The sequence below is a fragment of the Geotrypetes seraphini genome, chromosome 1 (genome assembly GCF_902459505.1).
Source record: "Geotrypetes seraphini chromosome 1, aGeoSer1.1, whole genome shotgun sequence".
NCBI lineage: Eukaryota > Metazoa > Chordata > Amphibia > Gymnophiona > Dermophiidae > Geotrypetes > Geotrypetes seraphini.
Genome location: NC_047084.1, coordinates 58,262,245 through 58,290,173, shown reverse-complemented (window position 1 = coordinate 58,290,173; position 27,929 = coordinate 58,262,245). Strand labels below are relative to the sequence as shown.

The 27,929-nt window shown below is 42.9% G+C and overlaps 1 protein-coding gene across 2 annotated transcripts in view; it reads right to left on the bottom strand.

Moving 5' to 3' along the window:
- The window catches only part of HCN1 (hyperpolarization activated cyclic nucleotide gated potassium channel 1), a 619,095-nt gene that overhangs the window by 87,224 nt on the left and 503,942 nt on the right, over positions 1–27,929 (bottom strand). For both annotated transcript variants that reach the window (XM_033931614.1, XM_033931607.1), the window contains one exon: positions 26,736–26,882. In XM_033931614.1, the coding sequence (XP_033787505.1) occupies positions 26,736–26,882 (147 nt within the window). The remainder of the gene's footprint in view (positions 1–26,735; positions 26,883–27,929) is intronic.

Sequence of the window (27,929 nt, the reverse complement as noted above, 5' to 3'; positions counted from 1 at the left end):
ACCAATGACCTGTACAGGGGCATCAACACCTTCTTCCTTCTACTGACTACGCCTCTCTTTATACAGCCCAGAATCCTTCTGGCAGCAGCCACTGCCTTGTCACACTGTTTTTTCGCCTTTAGATCTTCGGACACTATCACCCCAAGGTCCCTCTCCCCGTCCGTGCATATCAGCTTCTCTCCTCCCAGCATATACGGTTCCTTCCTATTATTAATCCCCAAATGCATTACTCTGCATTTCTTTGCATTGAATTTTAGTTGCCAGGCATTAGACCATTCCTCTAACTTTTGCAGATCCTTTTTCATATTTTCCACTCCCTCTTCAGTGTCTACTCTGTTACAAATCTTGGTATCATCTGCAAAAAGGCACACTTTTCCTTCTAACCCTTCAGCAATGTCACTTACATACATATTGAACAGGATTGGCCCCAGCACCGAACCCTGAGGGACTCTACTAGTCACCTTTCCTTCCTTCGAGCGACTTCCATTAACCACCACCCTCTGGCGTCTGTCCGACAGCCAGTTTCTGACCCAGTTCACCACTTTGGGTCCTAACTTCAGCCCTTCAAGTTTGTTCAACAGCCTCCTATGAGGAACTGTATCAAAGACTTTGCTGAAATCCAAGTAAATTACATCTAGCTTATGTCCTCGATCCAGCTCTCTGGTCACCTAATCAAAAAATTCAATCAGGTTCGTTTGGCACGATTTACCTTTTGTAAAGCCATGTTGCCTCGGATCCTGTAACCCATTAGATTCAAGGAAATACACTATCCTTTCTTTCAGCAACACTTCCATTATTTTTCCAACAACTGAAGTGAGGTTCACCGGCCTGTAGTTTCCTGCTTCATCCCTGTGACCACTTTTATGAATAGGGACCACATCCGCTCTCCTCCAATCCCCAGGAATCACTCCCGCCTCCAGAGATTTGTTGAACAATTCTTTAATAGGACTCGCCAGAACCTCTCTGAGCTCCCTTAGTATCCTGGGATGGATCCCGTCTGGTCCCATCGCTTTGTCCACCTTCAGTTTTTCAAGTTGCTCATAAACAACCTTCTCCGTGAATGGCGCAGAATCTACTCCATTTTCTCGTGTAACTTTGCCAGACAATCTCGGTCCTTCTCCAGGATTTTCTTCTGTGAACACAGAACAGAAGTATTTGTTTAGCACATTTGCTTTCTACTCATCACTCTCCACATATTTGTTCCCAGCATCTTTTAGCCTAGCAATTCCATTTTTTATCTTCCTCCTTTCACTAATATATCTGAAAAAATTTTTATCTCCCTTTTTTACATTTTTAGCCATTTGTTCTTCCGCCTGTGCCTTCGCCAAACGTATCTCTCTCTTGGCTTCTTTCAGTTTCACCCTGTAGTCCTTTCTGCTCTCCTCTTCTTGGGTTTTTTTATATTTCATGAACGCCAACTCTTTCGCCTTTATTTTCTCAGCCACTAGGTTGGAGAACCATATCGGCTTCCTTTTTCTCTTGTTTTTATTGATTTTCTTCACATAAAGGTCCGTAGCCATTTTTATCGCTCCTTTCAGCTTAGACCACTGTCTTTCCACTTCTCTTATGTCCTCCCATCCTAACAGCTCTTTCTTCAGGTACTTTCCCATTGCATTAAAGTCCGTATGTTTGAAATCTAGGACTTTAAGTATCGTGCGGCCGCTCTCCACTTTAGCCGTTATATCAAACCAAACCGTTTGATGATCGCTACTACCCAGGTGAGCACCCACTCGAACATTAGAGATACTCTCTCCATTTGTGAGGACCAGATCCAATATCGCTTTTTCCCTTGTGGGTTCCGTCACCATTTGTCTGAGCAGAGCCTCTTGAAAGGCATCCACAATCTCCCTACTTCTTTCCGATTCCGCAGACGGAACATTCCAGTCCGCATCCGGCAGGTTGAAATCTCCCAACAGCAGAACCTCCTCTTTCCTTCCAAACTTTTGGATATCCACAATCAGATCCTTATCAATTTGCTGCGATTGAGTCGGAGGTCTGTAGACTACACCCATGTAGATAGAAGTTCCATCTTCTCTTTTCAGAGCAATCCATATTGCTTCTTCCTCTCCCCAGGTCCCTTGCATTTCGGTCGCTTGGATATTGATCTTTACATAGAGAGCTACTCCTCCACCTTTATGACCATCTCTGTCCTTCCTAAAAAGATTATATCCTGGTATGTTTGCATCCCATCCATGTGATTCACTGAACCATGTCTCTGTGATAGCAACAATATCTAGATCTGCCTCTAATACCAGAGCTTGCAGATCATGAACTTTGTTGCTTAGACTGCGAGCATTTGTGGTCATCGCTTTCCAGCTATTTTTCAGCGATAATCTCCTTTTTCGTATGGATTTTTGTGTCGTTTCACTTTCCGTTGCAATACTAAGAAATGAGTTGCTGATATTGCTTATGTTGCAGCCTTTACTACTATCACATCTTTTCTTTTGCCGGGGGTGGTCTCTATAATTGTCCTTCGTACATACACCACCCCCACCTTCTAGTTTAAATGCCTAGAAAAATATTGTCTAAATTTCTCTGCAAGGTTTCTTTTTCCTGCTGTAATATGGCCATTTCTTTCCTGCTTCATTCACGAACTTGAGAGTCATCGAGCAGTGCGGTTCCTGAGGAAGGGGGTTTACCCCCGAAACGGAGTCCGTTGGACATTTACTTCATTTACTGCTTATGGATCACCATTTCCATTACACACGGAGAAGCTAAGTTCTTACAGCCTGTGTATTTTTGAGCTTGGTCGGATTTGGACACTAACTTTCCAGTTTGGCCCCCAGCTTAGGGGTAAGAGATGAATTCCTTCTTTATTTTGATAATGTGTGTTTTTTTCATTTGAGTTTTTTCACACATTGCACATTTTGCACTAGTTAAGCACCACTAATATTATCCGGAGCAAGCCCGGGGATGTTTCGCAGTTAACACCTTTCTGGGTGTAAATCCGCGACAGCTTTTCCCTGGAGTTTCCAGAGGTTGCTGTGTGACTGAGGGCTTGTCCGGTTAATATTCTTAAATTAAATTATAGAATTATTTTCATTCTTTGCTTAGTTTGGAGTTGGACTTCATCTCTTTTCCCTAATCTTTGTAGACTTCTTGGGGTGAGGGAGGTTCTTTCATTTGTTAGCTTGTTGTTGTACCTCCTCCATTTAGGGTTCTATTTTTTGTCTTGTAGTAATATGTAGCCCATCAGTGCAATATAGCTTCTTGTCCTTCCATGTATTTCCCCATCCTCCTATGTACCTGAAGCCTTCTTGATGACACCAGGCTCTGAGCCATCTATTAAAGTCCTCTGTGTTTTTCACTCTTTGCTCTCCTTTTCCATATGTAGGCAGTATTTCAGAAAAAGCTAAAGTCTTTACAAAAGGTTTCACGCCCTCACCAAGCTCCCAAAAAGCTTTCTGTGCTGCAAGTGTGGAGTTGTTGGCCAGGTCATTTGTTCCCAGATGGATAATAACATCAGTGTTAAAATCCTTAGTTTCTTCCTTAATTATAGTCAGTATTTGCCTGGAACTCCTGGTAGCTGAGGATCCTGGAAGACATTTCACTATTTTGGTCTCCTTGTCCTGTGTTCCAAGGTTAATGCCTCTGATGATGGAATCCCCCAACAGTAATAGTTTTCTGTTTTTGGCTTTTTTATTTGTACTTAGGGCGCTCTTGTTCTCTTGAGTTTCTTTCATTGGTTCCAGTCCCACCTCCCTTCTGTTTTCCTGAGTATCGCAGTGCACTAGTGGAGCGAAGGAATTCTGTAGAGGTAATATTAGTGAAGGTGGATATTTCTGTGTTACATGTCGCAGTCTTCCTGAGCCTACTGTGACCCATTTATTCCTGGGCTGTTTTATTCTTTGAGGTAGAGGTGGTAAGTTGGTATGATTTTGTGGAGTGATGGAAGCTGCTTTAATTGTATTCAATTCCTGTTTAAGTTTGCAGAGCTCCTCCTTAATACTGGCAAGTTGAAGACAGATGGGGCAAGCCTTAAGCCTCCAAATAGTATGTCTTGGAATTAAAGCACCACAGTGATTGCATAGAATAAAGTCATCTTGACTGGTTGTGAAGTGACCAGAAATATAGGCTCTATACCACCTAAAACACAGTATTTTAAACAAAAATGCAGGTTCTATCAGTGCTACCCTAAAACACAGGATTTATAACAGGATTTTCCCTACTTTAGTCACACTGAGCCACAGGCACCAGAAATATAGGCTCTATACCACCTAAAACACAGTATTTTAAACAAAAATGCAGGAAGAGGAAATAAGATTTAACAGAGGAAAGAGAAGGATTTATTTTTTTGTGCTTTTTTATATTTTTTTTAGTAAGAAACAGGGAGGAGAAGAGAAATTAAGCAGATATAATGCTGAAAACCAGTGAAAAGAGCAGAATATGAAATGCTGAGTAACTTAGCTTTTAGAAGTTCACAGGGCAGCCTTGTTTCACGAGAAAATGGAGTAGATTCTGCGCCGTTCACGGAGGAGAGTGTTTATGAGCAACTTGAAAAACTGAAGGTGGACAAAGCGATGGGACCAGACGGGATCCATCCCAGGATACTAAGGGAGCTCAAAGAGGTTCTGGCGAGTCCTATTAAAGACATGTTCAATAAATCTCTGGAGACGGGAGTGATTCCTGGGGATTGGAGGAGAGCAGATGTGGTCCCTATTCATAAAAGTGGTCACAGGGATGAAGCAGGAAACTACAGGCCGATGAGCCTTACTTCAGTTGTTGGAAAAATAATGGAAGTGTTGCTGAAAGAAAGGACAGTGTACTTCCTTGAATCTAATGGGTTACAGGATCCGAGGCAACATGGCTTTAAAAAAGGTAAATTGTGCCAAACGAACCTGATTGAATTTTTGATTGGGTGACCAGAGAGCTGGATCAAGGACATATGCTAGATGTAATTTACTTAGATTTCAGCAAAGCCTTTGATACAGTTCCTCATAGGAGGCTGTTGAACAAACTTGAAAGGCTTAAGTTAGGACCCAAAGTGGTGAACTGGGTTAGAAACTGGCTGTCGGACAGACGCCAGAGGGTGGTGGTTAATGGAAGTCGCTCGGAGGAAGGAAAGGTAAGTAGTGAAGTCCCTCAGGATTCGGTGCTGGGGCCAATCCTGTTCAATATGTTTGTGAGTGACATTGCTGAAGGGTTGGAAGAAAAGTGTGCCTTTTTGCAGAAGATACCAAGATTTGTAACAGAGTAGACACCGAAGAGGGAGTGGGAAATATGAAAAAGGATCTGCAAAAGTTAGAGGAATGGTCTAATGCCTGGCAACTAAAATTCAATTCAAAGCAATGCAGAGTAATGCTTTTGGGGATTAATAATTGGAAGGAACCATTATGCTGGGAGGAGAGAAGCTGATATGCACGGACGGGGAGAGGGACCTTGGGGTGATAATGTCCGAAGATCTAAAGGTGAAAAAACAGTGTGACAAGGCAGTGGCTGCTGCCAGAAGGATGCTGGGCTGTATATATATAGCCAGTAGAAGGAAGAAGGTGTTGATGCCCCTATACAGGTCATTGGTAAGGCCCCACTTGGAGTATTGTGTTCAGTTTTGGAGACCGTATCTGGCGAAGGACGTAAGAAGACTTGAAGCAGTTCAGAGGAGGGTGACAATAATGATAGGAGGCTTGCACCAGAAGAAGTATGAGGAGAGACTGGAAGCCCTGAATATGTATACCCTAGAGGAAAGGAGAGACAGGGGAGATATGATTCAGATGTTCAAATACTTGAAGGGTATTAACGTAGAACGTAATCTTTTCCAGAGAAAGGAAAATGGTAAAACCAGAGGACATAATTTGAGGTTGAGGGATGGTAGATTCAAAGGCAATGTTAGGAAATTTTACTTTATGGAGAGGGTGGTGGATGCCTGGAATGCACTCCTGAGAGAGGTGGTGGAGAGTACAACTGTGACTGAGTTTAAAGAAGCGTGGGATGAACACAGAGGATCTAGAATCAGAAAATAATATTAAAAATTGAACTAAGGCCAGTACTGGGCAGACTTGCACGGTCTGTGTCTGTATATGGCTGTTTGGGGGAGGATGGGTTGGAGAGGGCTTCAACGGCTGGGAGGGTGTAGATGGGCTAGAGCAGTGTTTTTCAACCTTTTTTGGGCAAAGGCACACTTGTTTCATGAAAAAAATCACGAGGCACACCACCATTAGAAAATGTTAAAAAATTTAACTCTGTGCCTATATTGACTATATATAAAGTAATTCACTTGATTGCCACCGCCGCCATCGGGAACAGGCCGTCGCCAAGTTCTCCCTGCTTCTCTTCCCCGCGGGGCCGACCAACTCTCGCCACCCGTCGTCAATTCTAACGTCGGAGAGGACGTTCTAGGCCAGCCAGGCAGCGATTGGCTGGCCCAGAACGTCCTCTCCGACGTCAGAATTGACGCGAGTGGTGAGAGTTGGCCGGCCCCACAGGGAAAAGCAGGGAGAACTTGGCGCCGGCCTGTTCCCGATGGCGGCGGTGGCACTCAAGTGGCTAAAGAGCCGCAGTTTGCCGGCCTAGGGACAACACTGGTGGGTGGCCAGCTGTGCACCCCCTTGGGACGTAAATCTGGGGTGGGGCAGACCGCCCCCCCCCACCCTGGTATGCCACTATCTGTACCTCACTCCCTCCCTATGACCAAAAATTCTCCTTTCTTCTATTCCCCGTGTACACAACCATCTCTTTCCCTCCCTTCCTCTCTCCAAAGTCCATGCCTTCTGTGTCCAAACACTCATTCCCTCCCCCACCTCAGCATCTCTTTCCCTCCCTTCCTCTCTCCCAAGTCCATTTCTTCTGTGTCCAAAAACGCATTCCCTCCCCCACCTCAGCATCTCTTTCCCTCCCTTCCTCTCTCCCAAGTCCATTTCTTCTGTGTCCAAAAACGCATTCCCTCCCCCACCTCAGCATCTCTTTCCCTCCCTTCCTCTCTCCCAAGTTCATGCCTTGTGTCCAAAACGCACTCCCTCCCCCCTTTTGTGTTCCGTGTTTGCCTCCCAGCCCATCTTTGCAACTTTCTCAGCAAAACGAAGCTCAAGCCGCGAGGCTTGTCTTCTGCTTCCTGCCTGCCCTGCCGCGCACAAATAGCCGAACGGAAGTATTCTCCGACGTCAGCGCTGACGTCGGAGGGCAGGCTTTGCTTAAGCCCTCCCTCCGACGTCAGCACTGACATCGGGGAACGCTTGCGATCGGCTATATGTTAGCTGCAGGGCAGGCAGGAACAGAAGACGAGCCTGGCGGCTCGAGATGTATTGAACTCCGCGGGTCCCCCGTCTAGCTCTCTCCTGTCCACGTGGGGCGGATCGCCCCTCTCCCTAGACTGTGGCCTAGGACCCTGGGGGAGCCCGGGGCCCCTGAATGCAGGACTGGTGGTACTGCCCTGATGGCGGCCCTGACCGTACGGCACACCAGGCAACATCTCGCGGCACACTAGTGTGCCGCGGAACAGCGGTTGAAAAACACTGGGCTAGAGTAGTTTTTAACGGAGATTTTGGCAGTACGAACCCAAGCACAGTACTGGGTAGAGCTTTGGATTCTTGCCCAGAAATAGCTAAGAAGAAAAAATTAAAAAAATTTAAATTGAATCAGGTTGGGCAGACTGGATGGACCATTCGGATCTTTATCTGCCGTCATCTACTATGTTACTATGTATGTTATGTCTCTACCAATTTGATCCACCCTATCGCCGCGACATAATCAGTATCCTGATATCAGTGTTCAATTTATTATCTTCCTTCCACCAGATCTCAGAGATTCCTATTATATCTGGGTTTTTTTTGTTTTTTTTTTTTCATTTAGTGCAATATATTTTAAACCGTCCCATCTTATTTCTTAGGCTTCTGACATTTGCAATTTAAATTTAAACAGTGTTTGTCATTCCTTTTTACAACTTGCTCAGCAGATGACATGGACAATTTGCAATCTTTAAAATCTATCTAAGGCTATATATGGCCTTTTTTACAAAGCCTTGCTAGCGGCTGCCGCGCGGCAACAGCCCCGAAGCCCTTTAAATCTCTATGGGCTTCGGGGCCGTTAGAGAAGCGCAGCCGCTAGCGCGGCTTTGTAAAAGAGGCTGATAGTCTACTGCGGTCTCTACTGCAACCTCACTATCAGGGTGCCCTATCTTCCCTATTGTGGTGATATCTTTTAAAGATGTTCCAAACCATGTTCTTTTGAGCAACTTTTAACAGGGGTCCCACAACCAAGCATCTCATCTCGTTCCTGCTCCTGACCTGACTTAAGACCCCTCTGCATCCCATGGGCCGATTCCCTCTGTCTCTCTCCCCGACAACCTGACTCTTCCTCCCGCAGGCCTGGCCTTTCTATCTCTGACACCCTCTCCCCCCAAGAGTGGATCTGACATCTCCTCCTCCCCCCCTCCCCCCAACCTGTAGCCCTCCCAAAGCTACAGCAATGGATGGCTGGCAGAAGCAGCACTGTGAACATCATCTCTATGTGATGTCACTTCCTGTAAACAGACGATGCAGCAGAGAAAAGGCCCTGGTGGGGCCAGCCGCAAGCAAACTGTTCACATCACTGCCTATGCTGGCCAGCCGACACTGCAAGTTTAGGAGGGCCAGAGGGGGAAATGAAAAACCAGATCCAATTGGGGGGGGGGGTTCAGAGAGAGAGAAAGGCCAGATGTGGAGGGGGTGGGGCTAGGGTCAGGTCATCAGAGAGAGACAGAGGAACCAGATCCGCAGGAGGTGAAGGGGGAGTCATGCATTTCATTTGGCTACTACACTGTGAGTACGAAACTGGCTCTTAAAAAAATAAAAAGTTGAAACATGCTAAAATCAAAAATCTTTATATCTGAAGTTTGGGTTCCCTGATGCAGCAGTTGGCGAAAAATGGTCTGGGTTGGGACCTTGAAGAAAGATAAGTACGTAGTTTTCTTCTGAGCATTACTTCTTGATAAATTGAACTTATTTCAGCTCTGACACTATGGGGGACATAATCAAAAACAAAACTTTTAAACATCTTTTTATATTTTTTATTACTTTATTTCCATTTGTTACATAAATAACAAAATTTAGGTCCAGCACAGAGTTACATAAAGAAATAAGCTAAAATAAAACTTTACTACTGATCTAGTCCACATCATTGGGGACCTTAATATGAGAAAAAACAAAATTCCCAGGAAATTATATAGAATACTATCACAAACAGGCAAAAACAAAAAAGGCCATATCTATTAAATAGAAACATAGAAATAGACGGCAGATAAGGGCCACGGCCCATCTAGTCTGCCTACCCCAATGACCCTCCCCTACCTTTCTCTGTGAATAGATCCCACGTGTCTATCCCATTTGTCACATTTTATCCTCAACCAATGTATTAATCTCTGAAATTTTCTCAAGTAAAGGTTTATCTTTTTATTTTTTTTTTTTAAATTACTTTATTTCTATTTGTTACATAAATAACACCTTAATATGAGAAAACAAACAAAATTCCCTTGTGGCGATCAGCTCAGCGGCAACGCAATTCTCTAACCGGCGCCTGCGACATGGAGGCCGGTTAGAGAATTGGGATGGTTATAAGGAGTAAAGCGTCTGTCCGTTAGGACAGACAAAATTATGTATAGGATGCCTGTGTGCGATTCTCAAAAGCCGCTTAGGCGGCTGCAGAAACTGGGCATCCTATACAAAATCCAGCCCTCAGGCTATTGCTCGTTCAGATCACCAGGACATCTATCTTTATATCACATTTTTGACCAAAATTTTATCCAAGTCCCAAATACCCAGAACAAGACTATTTGGATGTGAGAAGGACCAATCTTGTAATACAATGGCTACTCAGGCATGGCAACAGAGTAGGGGGGGGGGCACCTTACAGTAGAGAATGACACGGTGACAAAATTAATCACCGTTGCCGTCATCTTCATGTCATTCTTTAAGGAGAGAGGGAAGAATCAGAGTATGACCCACAGCCACTGACCCTCAAGCTTTACTTTGAAGAATGCTGATATAGAAGGACTGAGGTTGAAATAGACACTAAAAAATGACATGGGATTATTTCCTGCAGCTATCCGCGGGGACGGGGACGGTGATGAATTTTGTCACTGTGTCATTCTCTACCTTACAGGGCATTGCTGGGAACTTCACAAAAAGCATGCCAGATAAACATCTCACCAGAACTCCTTTATAGGTTATGGTGAGTGCCCCAAAACCCACTATACCTATCTGTCTATAACCCCAATATCCCTTATGGCTGCAGGTGGCACCTATATGGCAGTACAGTAAAGTTTGGGGGTGGGGGTCTGGTTGGCACACATGTTCCATCATAAATCTAGTGGTTAGAGTGGTTTATGGGCCTGGGTCCTCCTCTCTGTGGTTCACTAGCCCACTTCCCAGGTTATCTGAAGACTCCTGTGTGTAGCTCTACTAGGCTTCCTGTACCAGTTGTCGATGTTCTGGAGCCAGGTATGTACTTTGTATTCTGATCTTTGTGGGGGTGTGAGGGGGTCAGTGAACACTGGGGGAGTGTGTGTGGGTCTTTACTTTGTCTCTGCAGTGGTTTGAGGGGGGTCAGTGAACACTGCAGGAGTGTGTGGGGGTCTTTACTTTGTCTCTGCAGTGGTTAACTGGTCACTTTAGATACCTTTTTGGCACTTATACCAGTTTTCACATCATCTAACTCACAACATTTAAGTTTCATCCAGGATGTTTAGTAAAACATTTGATTATGCCTGGAGGACACCTAAGTCTAGGTCACCCCTCATCTTACCCACATACTGCCCTAACCACTCCTCCAGAAACACCCCTTTTAGCTCTGGGTGCACTGTGGCATCCAGAGGCATAAAAAGTCCTGCATCACGTCCAGAAAGTCAGTTTGATTATCGGCACTTTGGACGACCTGTCATTTAGGTCGTCCAAGTGCCGACTTGGATGGGTTTTTAGACTTATTTAAGTTTTGATTATGAGCCCCATAAGATTTAATACAATCTCCTTTTGTTTATTTGTTTTTAGCATCTCTGTGTGATAATCTACCCTGTTCTATATATTTTGAAAAATTCTATCAAAAATTTAAAGGATGTTTAGAAAAAGTTGTCTTTTAGAAAAATCCTTTGGATCCTAATCATTTCTATGAATGCAGTAAAAAGTTGATGCCTCAATCAGAAACTTTATATCGTCCCTGCTGCATTTTAATATTATATTGCAATTTCAATCTTTTCTGTAAATTTTTATGACTTTGTAAACTGCCCAGATGGTATCCCTAATGGGCAGTAGTTCAAGAACTACATAAGCTTGAAACAAGAATATCACAACAGTTTGAAGAATAAAACCATTAATGCCTTTCTGGAGGACCCATAACAATATGATGCACACTACTTTATCTAAAGGTCTGAATCGCCAAGAAAATTGTGACAATTTTGCAGAGAGGCATCTACAGAAAAAAAAAGAATTATTTTGGATGTTTAGATGCAATTTCCTTATTTATTATGGTCTTTTAATACTGATCGCAATCTCTGTTTTCTTATAAATAGAAAATCATTTTCAATTTCCTTAATGGTTGCCATTTTTCAGTGTGTGCAGATGTGTTTTGAGATGTTGCACTGAGCCTTACGCGTTTACTTTGCCCAGGGTTTCACAAAAGCTCCAAAGATTTAGAGAAATCATAACAGCTCTTTTTTTTCCCTGAATATAAGTTTTAATGATGCCAGAGTAATGCTGTAATGATAAAATCTATATCACTTTTTGGATAAAACTACCATAACATTATACTGGCATTATTCTGGCATATTACATAATTTGAGCAAAGAATGTGCTATGATATTCTTCAACTTTTCAAAAGATTCCTTGCAGAATCTATTCATTCTTCAGGCTTTTAAACTGTCTGATGGGTGTGAGGAGGGTAGAAGAAAATCTTTGAATCTGCCTGCTGTATTATAGCTGAAGCTAGGCTTTAATGAGTAAAGGTTGTAGAGTTGTACAGCAATAACATTACCAAAAATTAATTTGCTTAAATTACAAAGACTTTTAAAAAATTATGTTGTTTGTGAATGGATAATACAATGCATAAATTACTTTGTAGGATCTGCCATTTACCATCTTGACACTGAAACTGCATGGGAAGGACTGAAAATTTGGAGGGTTTTAAAATATCTGTCCAGATATGCCTCAGCTGTCCTCCAAAGGAGGACAAGTTTGTGAAATGAAATGCTTGCAGTGTATGTTTGATTGAAGGCAGCAAAAATGCAATCCTAACTAATCACACAGCTATATAGATAGCAGTGGTGACAGCAGTTATCTTAACAGGGTTTAAAAAAGGTTTAGATAATTTCCTAAAACAAAAGTCCATAAGCCATTATTAAGATGGCTTGGGGAAATCCACTAATAAGCTGCATAAAATATGTTACATTCCCTAGGATCTTGCCAGGTACACAGGGCAGGATTAATCCGTCGAGGGTCCCTATGCACACAAGTACACTGGGCCCCCTACACTGCCCCACCCCACCATGTGCCCAGGCGGAAATAGGAAGCTGCGTCAGAGGGAAGCTTTGGGCAAGCAGCACCGCTTGCAAAATTACAGTTCCCGTTGCCTTTCTTACCCGCGTTGCTTGCTTGTCTTACTTTCCGTTGATTGGGGGGGAGGGGCACGCATTGCTGGTTGGGGGGGGGCCATGTTGCTGATCGATGCTGGAGGGGCTCATCGCCGTTTGAAAAAAACAATGTTGATGCCCTCCTTCATCGGGCCCCCCTGACCATTTCGGGCCCTAGGCACATGCCTACTGGGCCTATTGGTTAATCCTACCCTGCAGGTAAGTGTGACCTGGGTTGGCCACTGTTGCAAACAGGATACTGGGTTTCTATACTATCTTAGTATAGCAACTCTTATGCTCTTATTGCTGTTATCTGTATTGGTCACTGTTGTCCATATACATATATTCAGGGCCATTCACTGTCTGAATAAATAGAATACATTCAAATGCCATAGCCAGTCTATTTTGATTCACTTTGAATGAATTTCAATGAACTGTGGATTGAAAAAGCTGATGGCACTTTATCAGGAACACCCTCCAGAGGCGATTGTCAGCCAGTGGCCTCCACTCTCCAACCCTAGCCACAGACAACCTGTGCTCCTTAGGGCCCCAGGAGCTGTCAGAGAGCCCACATAACCCCTATGGCTTCCTAATATGAGGGGCCCCAATGATGTCAGCCCCTACTAGCCCCCCTCAACCCTCCATGCAAGCAGCCTGTTGCTATTTGTCTAAGGCCATGTGTGGAGCATTGCACAGCATGTCATATATAACAATCATGTATGTGAAGCCAAAAAGGCCCATCACCTGAACCCATTCTCCATCAACTTGTGTCTTGCAGACGCATTGGATTCCACAGGGATCTAGAGTTGTTGAGGTACCGCTATAGGTGCATGAGTCAGAGTTAGCATGGGTTTAGCCGAGGGTGATCTTACCTCACCAATTTGTTTGACTTCTTTGAAGGTGTGAATAAACATGTGGATAAAGGTGAGCTAGTTGATATAGTGTATCGAGATTTTCAGAAAGCTTTTCATAAAGTTCCTCATGAGAGGATCCTCAGAAACTTAAAGTGTCATGGGATAGGTGGCCAAGTTCAGTTGTGGATTAGGAATTGGTTTTCAGATAGAAAACAGAGGGTAGGGTTAAATGGACATTTTCTCAATGGAGGAGAGTAAAGAGTAGAGTTACGCAGGGGTCTGTACTGGTACCTGTGCTATTTAACTTAGTGAGGTGATTAAATTTTCAGATGACACTAAATTGTTCAAAGTTGTTAAAACGCATGCGGATTGTGAAAAATTGCAGGCGGACCTTAGGAAATTGGAAGATTGGTTGTCCAAATGGCAGATGAAATTTAATGTGGACAAATGCAAAGTGATGCACATTGGGAAGAATAACCTGAAAAAGTTACAGGATACTAGGGTCCACCTTGGGAGTTACCACCCATGAAAAGGATCTGGGTATCATCGCAGACAATCCAATGAAATCTTCCGCCCAATGTGTGGCGGCGGCCAAAAAAGCAAACAGGATGCTAAGAATTATTAAAAAAGGGATGGTTAACAAGACTAATAATGTTACAATGCCCCTGTATTGCTCCAAGGTACGACCTCATCTTGAGTATTGCATTCAATTCTGGGCTCCTTATCTCAAGAAAGATATAGTAGCGCTAAAAAAGGTTCAAAGAAGAGCGACCAAGATGATAAAGGGGATGGAACTCCTCTCATATGAGGAAAGACTGAAATGTTTAGGCTCTTCAGCTTGGAAAAGAGATGTCTGAGGGGAGATATGATTGAAGTCTACAAAATTCTGAGTGGAGTAGAATGGGTACAAGTAGATCTATTTCTCACTCCGTCAAAAATTACAATTTCTAGGGGACACTCAATGAAGTTACAGGGAAATACTTCTAAAACCAATAGGAGGAAAATTTTTTTCACTCAAAGAATAGTTAAGCTCTGGAACGCATTGCCAGAGGTTGTAATAAGAGCGGATAGCTGGTTTTAAGAAAGTTTTGGACAAGTTCCTGGAGGAAAAGTCCATAGTGTGTTATTGAGAAAGATATGGGGGATGCCACTGCTTGCCCTGAATTGGTAGCATAGAATATTGCTATTCCTTGGGTTTGGGACAGGTATTAGTGACCTGGATTGGCTATCGTGAGAACGGGCTACTGGGCTTGATAGACCAATAGTCTGACCCAGTAAGGTTATTCTTATGCTCTTATGCAGAGGGAGAACCTGAGCCTCATCTGGCATCTAAGATGGTGCCTCAGAGTTCAACCTAAGCTTTCCCCACATAGTAACCCTACAACTTTCCTGGTCTTCCACTGTGTCCTAGATGTGTTGCACCCACCTTTTCTGTGCTACTGCTAACCTCAGAACCTCAAACAATGAGATGACATGGGAAGGATTGGGGCAGGAGGGGAAGGCACATATGCACCAATATCCATCAGTTCTAAAGGATACATTCTTCCACTCACTCATATTGTTCATTACTGCAGCTTAAGGAAAAAAAATAAACACATTCACCACAATCACCAACAGTGGGTATTAAACCCCAAAACCACTATGCCACACAATCAACTGACAAAAGAGAAAGAGATGAAGTTCAGTACAATGTCAGTAGGCACTCACTATATCCCTGGTCCCTCAAACCAATAAACCCTCATACCCCCAAACTACATATACCACAGGTTGGAATGCTGGCTTGTAAGACATACCTGAAAGTCTAAAACCAGCAGCCCAGTACATTCTCACCATATGGCCTCCCCTAAAGCCCCCCCCCCCCCGCTCTATCTCTCTTCCCCATACCCCACCGAGCCCCACCTATATACAAATGTGTTCCTCCCCCTCCCCATGAACTTCCAAAGATTCTCTTTCATTAAGTGGCTACATTGCCAACCCAATCACCACTCAGCTGGCCAACAGTTACAATGACTACCACACACAGGCAGGTACCCAGAGGTCACATCCTATATTCTCAAATCGTAACTGTGCCATCTTTGAGCAGGACTGTGCCATCTTTGAGCAGGACTCCACAGTTGGGGAAATGCTCAGGCAGTTGCACAAGCTTCCCTGGTGAGACAGCATTGATATATATATGATTCCCAATACACCTGTTCCATCAGCCCTGTCCATACACAATGGTTACATCATCGTTGGACCACCCCACCATCTGTCTCACACTGCCAGGCCATCTCATTGGTGCCATCTCTCTGACCTGACTTCCTAGTGCCAGAAAAAAAACCCACATACCTGTGCCATTCCCTGCCTACTGACCCTCAGCAGCACTACTATGCAACACATGTAAGATGTGGTCACCCTAATTCTATGCCTTTACCACACTTGGACAGTCCAAGGAGGCAGGCCAAAAGGCCGAGGGCAAGGAGGAGGAGGTGGTGGACCAGGGGGGTGGGAAGTGCCATTCCAGGACACCGAGGACCAGTGGGCAGATGTGTGTCTTGTGACTACAGTAGGGAGATATGGATTTGCTGAGCCTATGTTCACCACAAAGGAAAGGTACCCTCCCCTGAGTTATGAAGCAGAGTCATAAAGTACTGTAGGCTATCAGCCTGAAATCTCCTTGAAATAATAAAGAATATTAATTGAATGGAATGTGATGAGGACCCAGTAATTAATGGGGCTTGTATATTGTCTTTTTGTGGTTACAAATTCAAAGTGGTTTACATATATCCAGGTACTTATTTGGTACCTGAGGCAATGACTAGCCCAGGATCCCACAACCTTTGGATGCAGAGGCCAGCAGCTCTACCACTAGGTCACACATCACTGAATATTGCCAGGCTAAGAGAAATAAACTATTTAAGGTTCAGAAAGCAAATTCTTCTTTGAACAGGTCAGAAAATGTTAAACACAGTCACTGTCATTGGGTAGACTTGTGTTGTTCCACTTAGAATATTTTGATATCATATTGCCTTAAAAAATTTTTTTTTATATGCCTATTCTTGTATTACTCTTTTGTTAACAAGTATTCTAGCATGTCTATATTAATTTGTATTTCCCCCAAATGTGGAAGCATTCTTATTACTATATACTTCACAATGAAAAGAGTAAAATACAAATTACTATTATTAATAAAAACTTAGAGTTTCAAAATTCTTGACAGGAAGAAGCACCCCTATATCCATTTTTACCCACTCATGTCTTTTCATTGACCTGGCTGAGAGACTATAGAGCGGTCCACTGAAATAGCATAGTGGCCAAAGAGGAAGAGCAGTAGTCATCAGGGTAGGGACAGCATATGACTCCAGTAAAAGGAGGACGGAATGAGACAGCCAGGTTTTACTTCCACTGAAAGCAATGGAAGACAGACCAGGGTGTCTCAATCTGTCCTACTTCTTCTGGGGCTATATGGTAACCCTAAATCAGGGATCATGGACATGCAGCCAGCAGAATCATGCATAGGGCCTTGGAAAATGTGCTGTCCAGATACATGTGAAAGAGGGGACATGTTAAGAATATTTATTAATATAAACATGACAAGATCATGTTGTGAAAGAGATTATCAACAGCAGAGAGACAATTGGCAGGAGATATAGAACTGTTTCCAAGAATACAAAACAGCTGTGACTATTGTGACATCATATCACATGTCAAGGTAAAGCGAACAGATACTGCTTTCACATAAGCAATGCAGACATGAACAATTTAAACTCTTGGTAACAGAGTATGCAAACAGATAGATCTCTTAATGGCGATGTGCAGCTGAAGGTGAAAACAGAGTGGGAGGAAGTAGAGACAAGTGGGCTAGAGAAACATGAGGGAGAGGACAGGGAACACTACAGGTATATTGCCCCAGGTATATTAGACAGATTGTGAGCCCGCAGGGACAGACAGAGAAAAATGCTTGAGTACCTGAATAAACTCATGTAAACCGTTCTGAGCTCTAATGGGAGAACAGTATAGAAAATTGAATGAATAAATAAATAAAATGTTTGTTGGCCCACCATACCAACCTGTCAGGCACAGGCCAGCATGGGTGCCTAGCCAGAGGAAAGATTCCACTCAGTGTTCAGGGGGCCAGAGTTATTGCCAGTCGACTGAATATAGTGACATCGAGAACTGCAAGAAAAAGTGGAGGGCCCTGAAGAGAGAGGTGCAGGCAAAGTCTGGAAATAGATCTGTAAGCGCCCGACATGTTGGATCTCACTGCACTTGACCAGGTGGTGCTCAACTTTGTCTCGCACACCGCTCCTTCCCCGATTTCCCCCTACTGCATGCGCACCTCCCTTCCCTCCCCGCGTACCTCTAGTTGTTCACCGCAATAGAGAATGACACGGTGGCGGTTTACCCGCGGCCACCGCATTTTAGCCGCGGGTCACCCGCCGAAAACGGGGAAGAAAACTAGCAGTCGCTGCGGCGACGGGGACAAGGCCATTCACCGCCCGCGGGGCGGTGAATGGTCTTGTTCCCCGCAGTGAGGCATGAAGGATCGCGCGGTCCCCGCAGCTCACACCCGCCTGCCCAATCGATTCTAGTGTTTAGCCAGCTCTCTCCCTTCTCCTCACCTTAGTTTGTAGAATTTCTTTTTCGGCGACCCGCACGCTATCAGAGAGCCGCGCACCCGCTGCTGCTCAGTTTCGAATCGATCTTCTGCTCTGACGCAACCGGAAACAGGAAGTTGCAGCAGAGCAGAAGATTGAACACTGAGCAGCCGCGCGTGCGCGGCTCTTTGGGAAAGCGTGCAGGTCGCCGAAAAAGAAAACCTATAAACTAAGGTGAGGAGAAGGGAGAGAGCTGGCTAAACACTAGGATCGATTGGGCAGGCAAGTAGTGGCTGCGGGGACCGAGCGATCGCTAGTGTTCCCGGCTCAAATTGGAAGGAGGGAGTGAAAGGGAAAAGGATTCTGGGCCAAGGGGATGAAGTCGGAAAGAAAAACCCACAGCAGGAAAGAAAGGGAAGGACTGGCAGGTGAGCCAGATGCTAGAAGCAGGGGGGGGGGGAAGAAAGAGGGAAAAAAGCTAGATGGGGTTGAAAAGAAGAGACACACTGGTATGGAAGAGGAAGATAGGGGAATAGAACAGATAGGGGAATAGAACAGACATTGAAGGAGGGTGGAGAGGAACAGACCCCCAAGGGAAATGTGGAAGACAGAGTGGGAAGAAGACAGATGCCAGACTATGCGGGAGCGGAGGGAAGAAGATGGGTGCTAGACCAATTGGGGGGGGGGGTTAAGGGAGAGGCACAGTAACAGCAAATGGAAGACGCAGAGAGAAGACACACAGTGGATGGAAGGAATTCAATGAGAAGATGTGGAAAGTAGAAACCAGACAACAAAGGTAGAAAAAAAAATTATATTTATTTATTTATTTTTTGCTTTAGGATAAAATAGTATATTAGTTGTGTTGATAAAAATTTATAAACAAAGCCCTGCCAGCTGAACATCTCTTTCTCTAGTTCAGCAGCAGGAACTTTGATTTATAAGAAAGGAATAAGCTAAATATTACAGTACTAAGGCTTATATGGATGCAGCGGGGACGGGGCGGTGAATGGGATGGCAGTGGCGGTGACGGGGCGGTGAAAGGGATGGCGGTGACGGTGACGGGGCGGTGAAGGGAACGGCGGTGACGGGGCGGTGCAGAGGATGGTGGGCCGGTGACGGGGATAGATTTTTTCCCCGTGTCATTCTCTAGACCGCAATGAGCAACTTTAATATGCTCCTCGCAACCCCGTTGTCTCTCCTTCTGATGTCACTTCCTATGCGCGGCACCTGGAAGTGACATCAGTGGGAGAGATGAAGCAATCGCGAGGAGCATGTTAAAGTTGTTTCTCATGGCGGTAAACAACTAGAGGTATGGGGGAAGGGAATGGGGCACACGCTTGATGAGGAGATGAGTAGGAGGAAGCGATGGAAATAAAGGAGGAGAGGTGCCGGCACCCCCACCAACATGACACCCAGGGTGTACCGTCCCCCACCCTTATTATGCCATTGGGTCAGTCAAAGAGGCTGGGCATGTTAGGTTAAGGAAGAGGCATGGATATAAACAGCAGCCAATCTAGCATTCTCTAACTGCAATTATTCAGACAAATGCTCAGCTCTAGCTCTCCAGCCCAAGATCATTAGTGGGTCAAAAGACAGTTTGGGACTCATCTTATGCATTTTTAAAACAAGTCTAACTGTAGGTATCCTGGCAAACACCCAACCCAAACCATCTTAGTTTCCGTTATCACACCAGGACATCCAGTCTCTAGGCCTATGGCATAACCATAGCATGCCCACATAATACCCACATTTTGGACATTTCCTGCTGGATGCCCAATGTTCCTGGATGTCTTTTTTAAAAACCCTTTGATTATACGATTTTCAGCTTCCTTGGACGTCTAGTCCACTTTTGTGATGGTTTTTGGACATTTTTTATTATTATTACTATGAGGCCTGTAGAAGGCCATAATCAAAAGAAACATCTAAGTCCGATTTTAGATGTAGGGTGCTAGTCGCCCAAAGTCGGCAGCAGCAGAATGTCCATTCTTGAAAAGTACATCCAAAATATTTGTTTTTTTGAAAATCATCTACTACTTCCAGTCGTTTGATCGGCCAGACCACTAGTATGTCTATGATTATACCAAATTTTTGTCCAAAAAATCATCCAAGTCCCAAACGTCTAGAACCAGACCTTTTGGATGTGGGAGGGGCCAGTAAAGTGATGGTCTGGCCACCCAGACATGGTAACATAGCAATGGGCCACCTTACAAGGCATTGCTGCAAACTTCACAAAAAGGGTGCACATAAACATCTCGCCACAACTCTCATATAAGTAATGTTGAGCCCCCCAAAACCCACTATACCTATCTGTCTACAATCCCAATAGCCCTTATGGTTCACTAGCCCACCCCCCAGACAACTTAAGCCACCTCTATACAGCTCTACTAGGCTTTCCTATGCCAGCTGCTGATGTTCTGGTGGCAGGCATGTATGTTTTTATTCCAATATTTATGGCAGTGTAAGGGAGTCAATGAACACTGGGGGAGTGCATGGGGGTTTGTACTTTGTCTCTGCAGTGGTTATATGGTCACTAATGCACACCTTCTGGGCATTTAGACCTGGTTTTAGATCTCCTAAGTCACAATGTATAAGTTCTGTCCAGACAGCTTTGTAAAACTTTTGATTATTCCTGCAGTACAACTAAATCTAGGTCAGCACACATCCCGCCCACATCCCAACCTAACCACTCCTTCAAAAATGCCCCTTTCAGCTCTAGGTGCACAGTGAGATTCAGAGACCTAAAAAGTCCCAGGATATGTGAAAATATATATATGAAATATATATATGAAAATATACAAAAACCTGATCATATATATGAAATATATATATGAAAATATACAAAAACCTGATCAAAGAAAAATGCACTAAGTACTATGCACAAAAAATTGGTACTACAAAAATAAACAGTAAAGAATTGTTCAAACTAGTAAAAACACTAACCGATACAACACAAATCCTGAAAAAGGACAATGAGCGCACTCCATCGGCACAAATCCTAGCCAACTTTTTTAAAAATAAAATCGCTGATTTAAGAGCAACTCTACCCACACCCACAACAAATACACTTCACTACCTCGAACCCCAGGACCAAGACTCCAGAGCAGACATGATCTGGGACCACTTCGAATTCCCAAACTGGCATCAGTTCCTAAATTTATTCAACAATTACACCAAATCTAACTGTCTACTTGATGCATGTTCCCCCCAAATCATGACAGTTGCCCCACCAGACTTCAAAAGGGTACTATTTGCATGGCTAACAACTGCCCTTACAAGCGGAACATTAAACAAGGAAATGGGACACATACTGGTCACTCCTATCCCCAAAGATCAGAAAACACTGACATCCAATTTCAGACCCATAGCAAACATTCCCCTTTTCACAAAGATACAGGAAGGATTAGTCAATCTTCAACTAGTAAACTACCTAGACAAATTTAACATCCTTAGTGAACACCAATCAGGATTCAGGAAAGGATACATAGAAACATAGAAATAGACGGCAGATAAGGGCCACGGCCCATCCAGTCTGCCCACCGCAATGACCCTTCCCCACCTAACTCAGTGAATAGATCCCACGTATCTATCCCATTTGGCCTTAAAATCAGGCACGCTGCTGGCCTCAGTGACCTGAGGTGGAAGATTATTCCAGCGGTCAACCACTCTTTCAGTGAAAAAGAATTTCCTGGTGTCACTGTCTTAGACTCCATACTAAACCACCTTTATGATCTCTTTAGCAAAGGCAATAGCGCACTGATCCTACAACTAGACCTCAGCAGTGCGTTCGACCTGGTAGACCATGAAATCATGCTACTGTGCCTTGATGTAATGGGAATCTCGGGAAAGGTAAAGAAATGGTTCCAAGAATTCCTAACAAACAGATCCTACCGAGTAACCAGCAATGGAAATTACTCCAACCCATGGAAAAACCCATCGGGCGTGCCCCAAGGCTCCCCCCTATCGCCCACTCTATTCAATATCTATATCGCATCCTTAGGTCACCTCCTACAAAAACTAAACTTAAAGCACTACATATACGCAGATGACATATCCATTCTAATCCCCTTAAACGACATCACAAATGAAATGGTAGACAACCTCTCAAATATAATGACAGAAATAAAAAAACGGACCACCAATTTCAAACTGAAACTAAACGCAGAGAAAACAAAAGTCTTTTTGGCAAGCCCTAATGACAAAATTACGAGAACATCGATAAAAATAAACAATCACGAATACCCAATATCCAAAACCATAAAAATACTCGGTATCACTCTAGATACTCACCTAACCATGACTGACCACACACACTTACTGGTGAAAAAATGTTTTTTCACGCTGTGGAAACTAAGGACCATTAAAAATACTTCGACCCAACATCCTTCAGGTTGCTGGTGCAATCGCTGATCCTATCCATCCTTGATTACTGCAACATCATCTACCCACAAAAAACAGTAAAAAAACTGAGATTACTACAAAACACCGCCGTTCGCCTAATCTTTGGACTGAGAAAAAATGACCACATTAGCCCCTACTACAAAAAACTGCACTGGCTACCAATAGAAGCGCAAATACTATTCAAATTTGCTTGCATCTGTTTCAAACAAGTCTGGGGACTAGCACCTTCCTACCTGCAAACTCACTTCATTCTACACAACCCCACACGAACAACCAGAAACAAAAACATCTTTGCATACCCAAAGATCACGGGCTGTAGATACAAATCCTTCCTGGATAGAACCTTTAAGTTCCAAGCGAACAGACAGCAAGTCTGGCTGAGAAATTGCATAAATGAACCCAATCTGACTTACAGTGTATTCCGAAAATCAATTAAAACCGCCCTCTTCAACAAATTCATTGACTAAAACAGTCCTCTCCCTCTCACTAGGATTTCCCCCGCTGTAAACGCCTTTTCTTTCTCTCAAGAAGCTCCTGTCATGTATTCTTTACCCATGGAACTCCAAGTAGTATGTAAGCTTTCTATTTAGACTTATTGTTATTCGCTGACTATCCAGCCTTCTTTCAATGTGAACCGCCTAGAAGTTGCCTGACTATGGCGGTATAGAAAAATAAAGTTATTATTATTATTATGTCTAAAAACCCATTTCAGTTATCGGCACTTGGACGATCTGTTGTTTTGATCGTCCAAGTGCTGACTTGGGCGGGTTTTTAGATGTATTTCTGTTTCGATTATGAGCCCCATAGTATATAAATACTGCCTTATGAATGTTCAATAATATATAAATAAAATATATCCAAACTACTTCAGATATGCTACATAACTTTACAATGAGCTTTCTGCTAGCTTTTATCAAACAATATTCTCCAAATATTCTGCTAATGATAGCTTCATCCGACCAAACACATTGCATATAAAATTAAGCTGTTCAATGCATGAGCAGCTGACATATAAATCTGAGGGGTTAAATTACTGTTCTCTATCCATAATATATTTATCACACTGTATGTATCCCAAGGTACTGGTGGCCATCTGTTATATAATGAGATACTTTTGATGCTTCAGCTTTTCAGATGCGTAAGTAGGTTAGCAAACAAAACATCTTCACTTGAAATGCCATATGTTAAGTGGAATTTGGAAATAGTGCAATAAGAAAAATAGAAAAATGATAAGTAGAAGAGAAGTTAATGAACCTTCCAAGAAATAAAAAACAAGTCAGGGATAAAGACTTAGGTAGCTTTATGATGTAAGCAAAAGATGCTTACTGTTTATTTTCTCTCTCTTTCAAAATCTGGAATTTGTAGTCCAGTGGTCTTGAACCTAAATTTTTCTTTCTACATTTGACTTCTTAGATCATAATCAAGTATAGGAGTACATTAGTGCCCAATATCGATGCAGTGGTGTAGTAAGGGGAGTGCGGTGAGACCGGTGCTATTTAACTTATTTATAAATGATCTGGAAATTGGAACAAGTGAGGTGATTAAATTTGCATATGACTCTAAAATGTTCAAAGTTGTTAAAAATTATTATAAAAAATTGGACCTTAGGAAATTGGAAGACTGGACATCCATGTAGCAGATGAAATTTAATGTGGACAAATACAAAGTGATGCACATTGGGAAGAATAACCTGAATCTGTTACCGAAAGCTAGGATCCACTTTGGGGGTTAGTGCCCAAGGAAAGAATTTGGGTGTCATTGTAGACAATACGATGAAACCTTTCACCCAATGTGTGACAGCATCCAAAAAAGCAAACAAGATGCTAGGAATTATAAAAAAAATGGATGGTTAACAAGACTAAGAATGTTATAATGCCTCTGTATTGCTCCATGGTGCGACTTCACCTGCAGTATTGCGTTCAATTCTGGTCTCCTTATCTCAAGAAAGATATAGCGGAACTAGAAAAGGTTCAAAGAGTGACCAAGATGATAAAGGGGATGGAACTCCTCTTGTATGAGGAAAACTAAAAAGGGTAGGGCTCTTCAGCTTGGAAAAGAGACGGCTGAGGGGAGATATGATTGACGTCTGTAAAATCCTGAGTGGAATAGAACGGTACAAGTGGATCGATTTTTCACTCTGTCAAAAATTATAAAGACTAAGGGACACTCAAAGTTACAGGGAAATACTTTTAAAACCAATGTGAGGAAATTTTTTTTCACTCAGAGAATAGTTAAGATCTAGAACACATTGCCAGATGTTGTGGTAATTGCTGATAGCGTGGCTGGTTTTAAGTCTCAAGTTTATTTAAAATTTGATGAATCGTTTAATCGCAAGAACGGTTTGGACAATTTCCTGGAGGAAAAGTCCATAGTCTGTTATTGAGAAAGACATGGGGCAACCCACTGCTTGCCTTGAATCGGAAGCTTGGAATGTTGCAACTCTTTGGGTTTGGCCAGGAACTAGTGACCTGGATTGGCCACCATGAGAATGGGCTACTGGGTTTGATAGACCAAGTAAGGCTATTCTTATGTTTTTATGAGGGCATGGTTAGGAGAGGAGAATTGGCCAGTAGTGGGCATTCCTAAAATTTAGGCACACTGTTATAGAATACGTCCGATCTGTGCACAACTTATATGTAGGCTTTTAGGCCTGGTTTTCACAGGCATAAATGATTGTGCCTAAATATTAGTTACACGGTTGGGAATTTAGCACAATTCTATAAACCACGACTAACTCCAGAGGCAATTTATAGCATCACGCTAAGAACTAACCTTTTTGGCACTAATATTTTAGACAACATATATAGAATTTAGCCCTAATGTATGTAAGCTTACATCCATATATTCTGGACAATTTTATGAAAAGCTATTTTGATATATAACACACTTTTAATCGGGTGAGAACCAATGTGCAGAGAGTAATGAGGAAAAGATGGATATAATTAAATAAATACTTCTGTTCTGTGTTCACAGAAGAAAATCCTAGAGATGGACCATTGTTGGCTGACAAAGACATATATGGGAATGGAGTAGATATAACACCATTCACAAAAGAAACTACTGTACTGATAAACTGAAAGTGGACAAAACCATAGGGCTGGATGAGATACACCTAAGGATATTTAAGAAACTTAGAGGTTCTGGTGGTTCTCTAAAAGAGCAACACAACAAAAGACAAAAAGAAGACCAAATAATCCACAGTGCCCGATTTCTATAATAGATTTTTTAGAAACAGGGGTGGTACTCAAATCTCTCAAATCATACCTCTTTGATAAATTCCTCTAACTCCCTCCCTCCCAACCAAACTACTAATCTCAACCTCACCTCCTTACCCTTCCTCCCCCTCTTCCACGGTTATTGTTCGCACCACCCCGTGCAACAGTTACTGGATCATTTTATAATGGCCACTGGTTTATACCATACAATTGATAACTAATTCTCTGTACCTTCTTTGCATAAATACAGTTCTTATCTCTTGTAAACTACTCTGAACTGTCTTCTGATACTCTTTAACTTCATTGTATATGTACAGTCTCTTCTCCTGTAAACCGCTCTGAACTGTTTTGTGGTATTGCGGTATACAAAAATAAAGTTATTATTATTATTATTACTAAGGCTTGGATTCTGTAACTGGTGCTGTTGACAGCAGCCGCCTTAAAAGTGGCCATCGATCACATGTGTCAATTACACTCCGGGTGCAGAATCACGCCTCCAGCACAGGTAGGCGCCGGAAATGTAAACCAGGGTTTTCTTGGCCTACATTTCCGGTGCCTACCTATGATGTAAATCATGCCTTTGTAGGCACTTTAGGCTGCCTAACACCATGTCTGACATTCCCCATGCCCTTAGTAGCGTTAAGCGGCCTAAAGCACCTACGCTACTGAGGGCATGGCAAATGAGGTGCAATTCCGGCACCAGTTTTTATAGCGCCTTGAAACGCAGTTAAAAATATCATTTCAACGGCATTTTCTTACTGAATTTGGGTGCCTACTGGCGCCTAAAAATTCATCATCAGTTAGAGAATCTGGGCCTAAGGGATTAGGGAAGAGCAGATGTGGCCCCTGAACTGCTAATCTGAACATTTAACTTTGCAACAATACCCTTTCATATTACATTATCTTTATTTCCACAATGTATTCAAAATCTTCCAAAAACAAATGCAGTTCCAAACAATATCTTGGAATTATAGGGCTCCTTTTATGAAGCCGCGGTAGCGGTTTAACGCACATAATAGCATGCGTTAAACCGCCAGATGCGCTAGTCACTATCGCTTCTTCTTGAGCAGGCGGTAGTTTTTCAGCTAGCGCGGGGGTAGCGTGCATTAAAGCCGCAACCATAGTCTATATACTGCAGATTTGGTCTGTAGTTTAATCTTACCTCCCTTAATGGATCATTTAGTTCATTCAGAATATTGTCCTCATCAAAGATCTTGCCTTGGTATCTGTGTTCATAATAATCATGAATCTTCTGGCGCATGTCGGAGGGTAACTTGTGGAATGACATGTACTGTTCCACTTGCTTGTACTGAAAGCAAAAAGAGAAGAAAAACAATTAACCTACTTTTACAGGCTGAACAATGAGTGTATCCATACAATGACAGTAACCCTGAAAGATAGCACTGTAGAGGATTAGATTTAATCTCTGAGATAAAGTGCCTGGAAATTACTTTGCTTTCACAACTGCAAACTATTGTTCTTGATGCTCAAAACTATTTTCCTTTAAACACTGTGCAAAAAGGAAACACAGTGAAATTCCTACAAATTGCTATTTCTACAAATTGTTATTCCAAATCTGGAAAATTATAGCTGACTGGGCAATAGATCTCAAAAATATGCCAGTAAATTGGCTGTAGTATTTTTGCACTCATTCAACCAAAACTTGAAGGGCCTAATATTCTCAGTCACTTATACATTCAGCTGTAGTGTTAACTGCAAAAGTAAAAGTTTTACAAAATATGTGGATCTTCTATGCAAAACTTTTATGTGTATAAATTGCTGTACACACACAAAAAAAGGATAAATTCCTTATACGGTGACTAAAAAAATCGGTAAGAAAATTAAACAATAGTCTCTTGCTCTAAGGTTTTGAAACTCTCAACATGAAAAGTTTATACTATCCTGGAACCCGCCTGGGAATGAAATCCCCATTGAAGGACTCACCACCCAATCATCGCATATGTAAAAACTTTTTTTTTTCTTTGCAGTAGTGAATTTTTCTTTCAATAGTGAAAAAACAATTTTTTAAAAAAGGATAACCGCTTAGCTTCAGAAAACTTAGGGCTCCTTTTACAAAGGTGCGTTAGGGCCTTAACTTGCGGAATTGCGCGCGCTAGCCGCTACCGCCTCCTCTTGAGCAGGCAGTAGTTTTTCAGGTAGCTCGCGCTAATCCGGTAGGCACGCTAAAAACGCTAGAGCACCTTTGTAAACGGAGCCCTTAGGGGTCTGAAGATGTTTTCCTTTTTTTTTTTTACTTTTGAAAGAAAAATTCACCATTGCAAAGAAAAAAAATCTTTTTACATATGCGATAATTGGGTGGTGAGTCCTTCATTGGGGATTTCATTCCCAGGAGAGG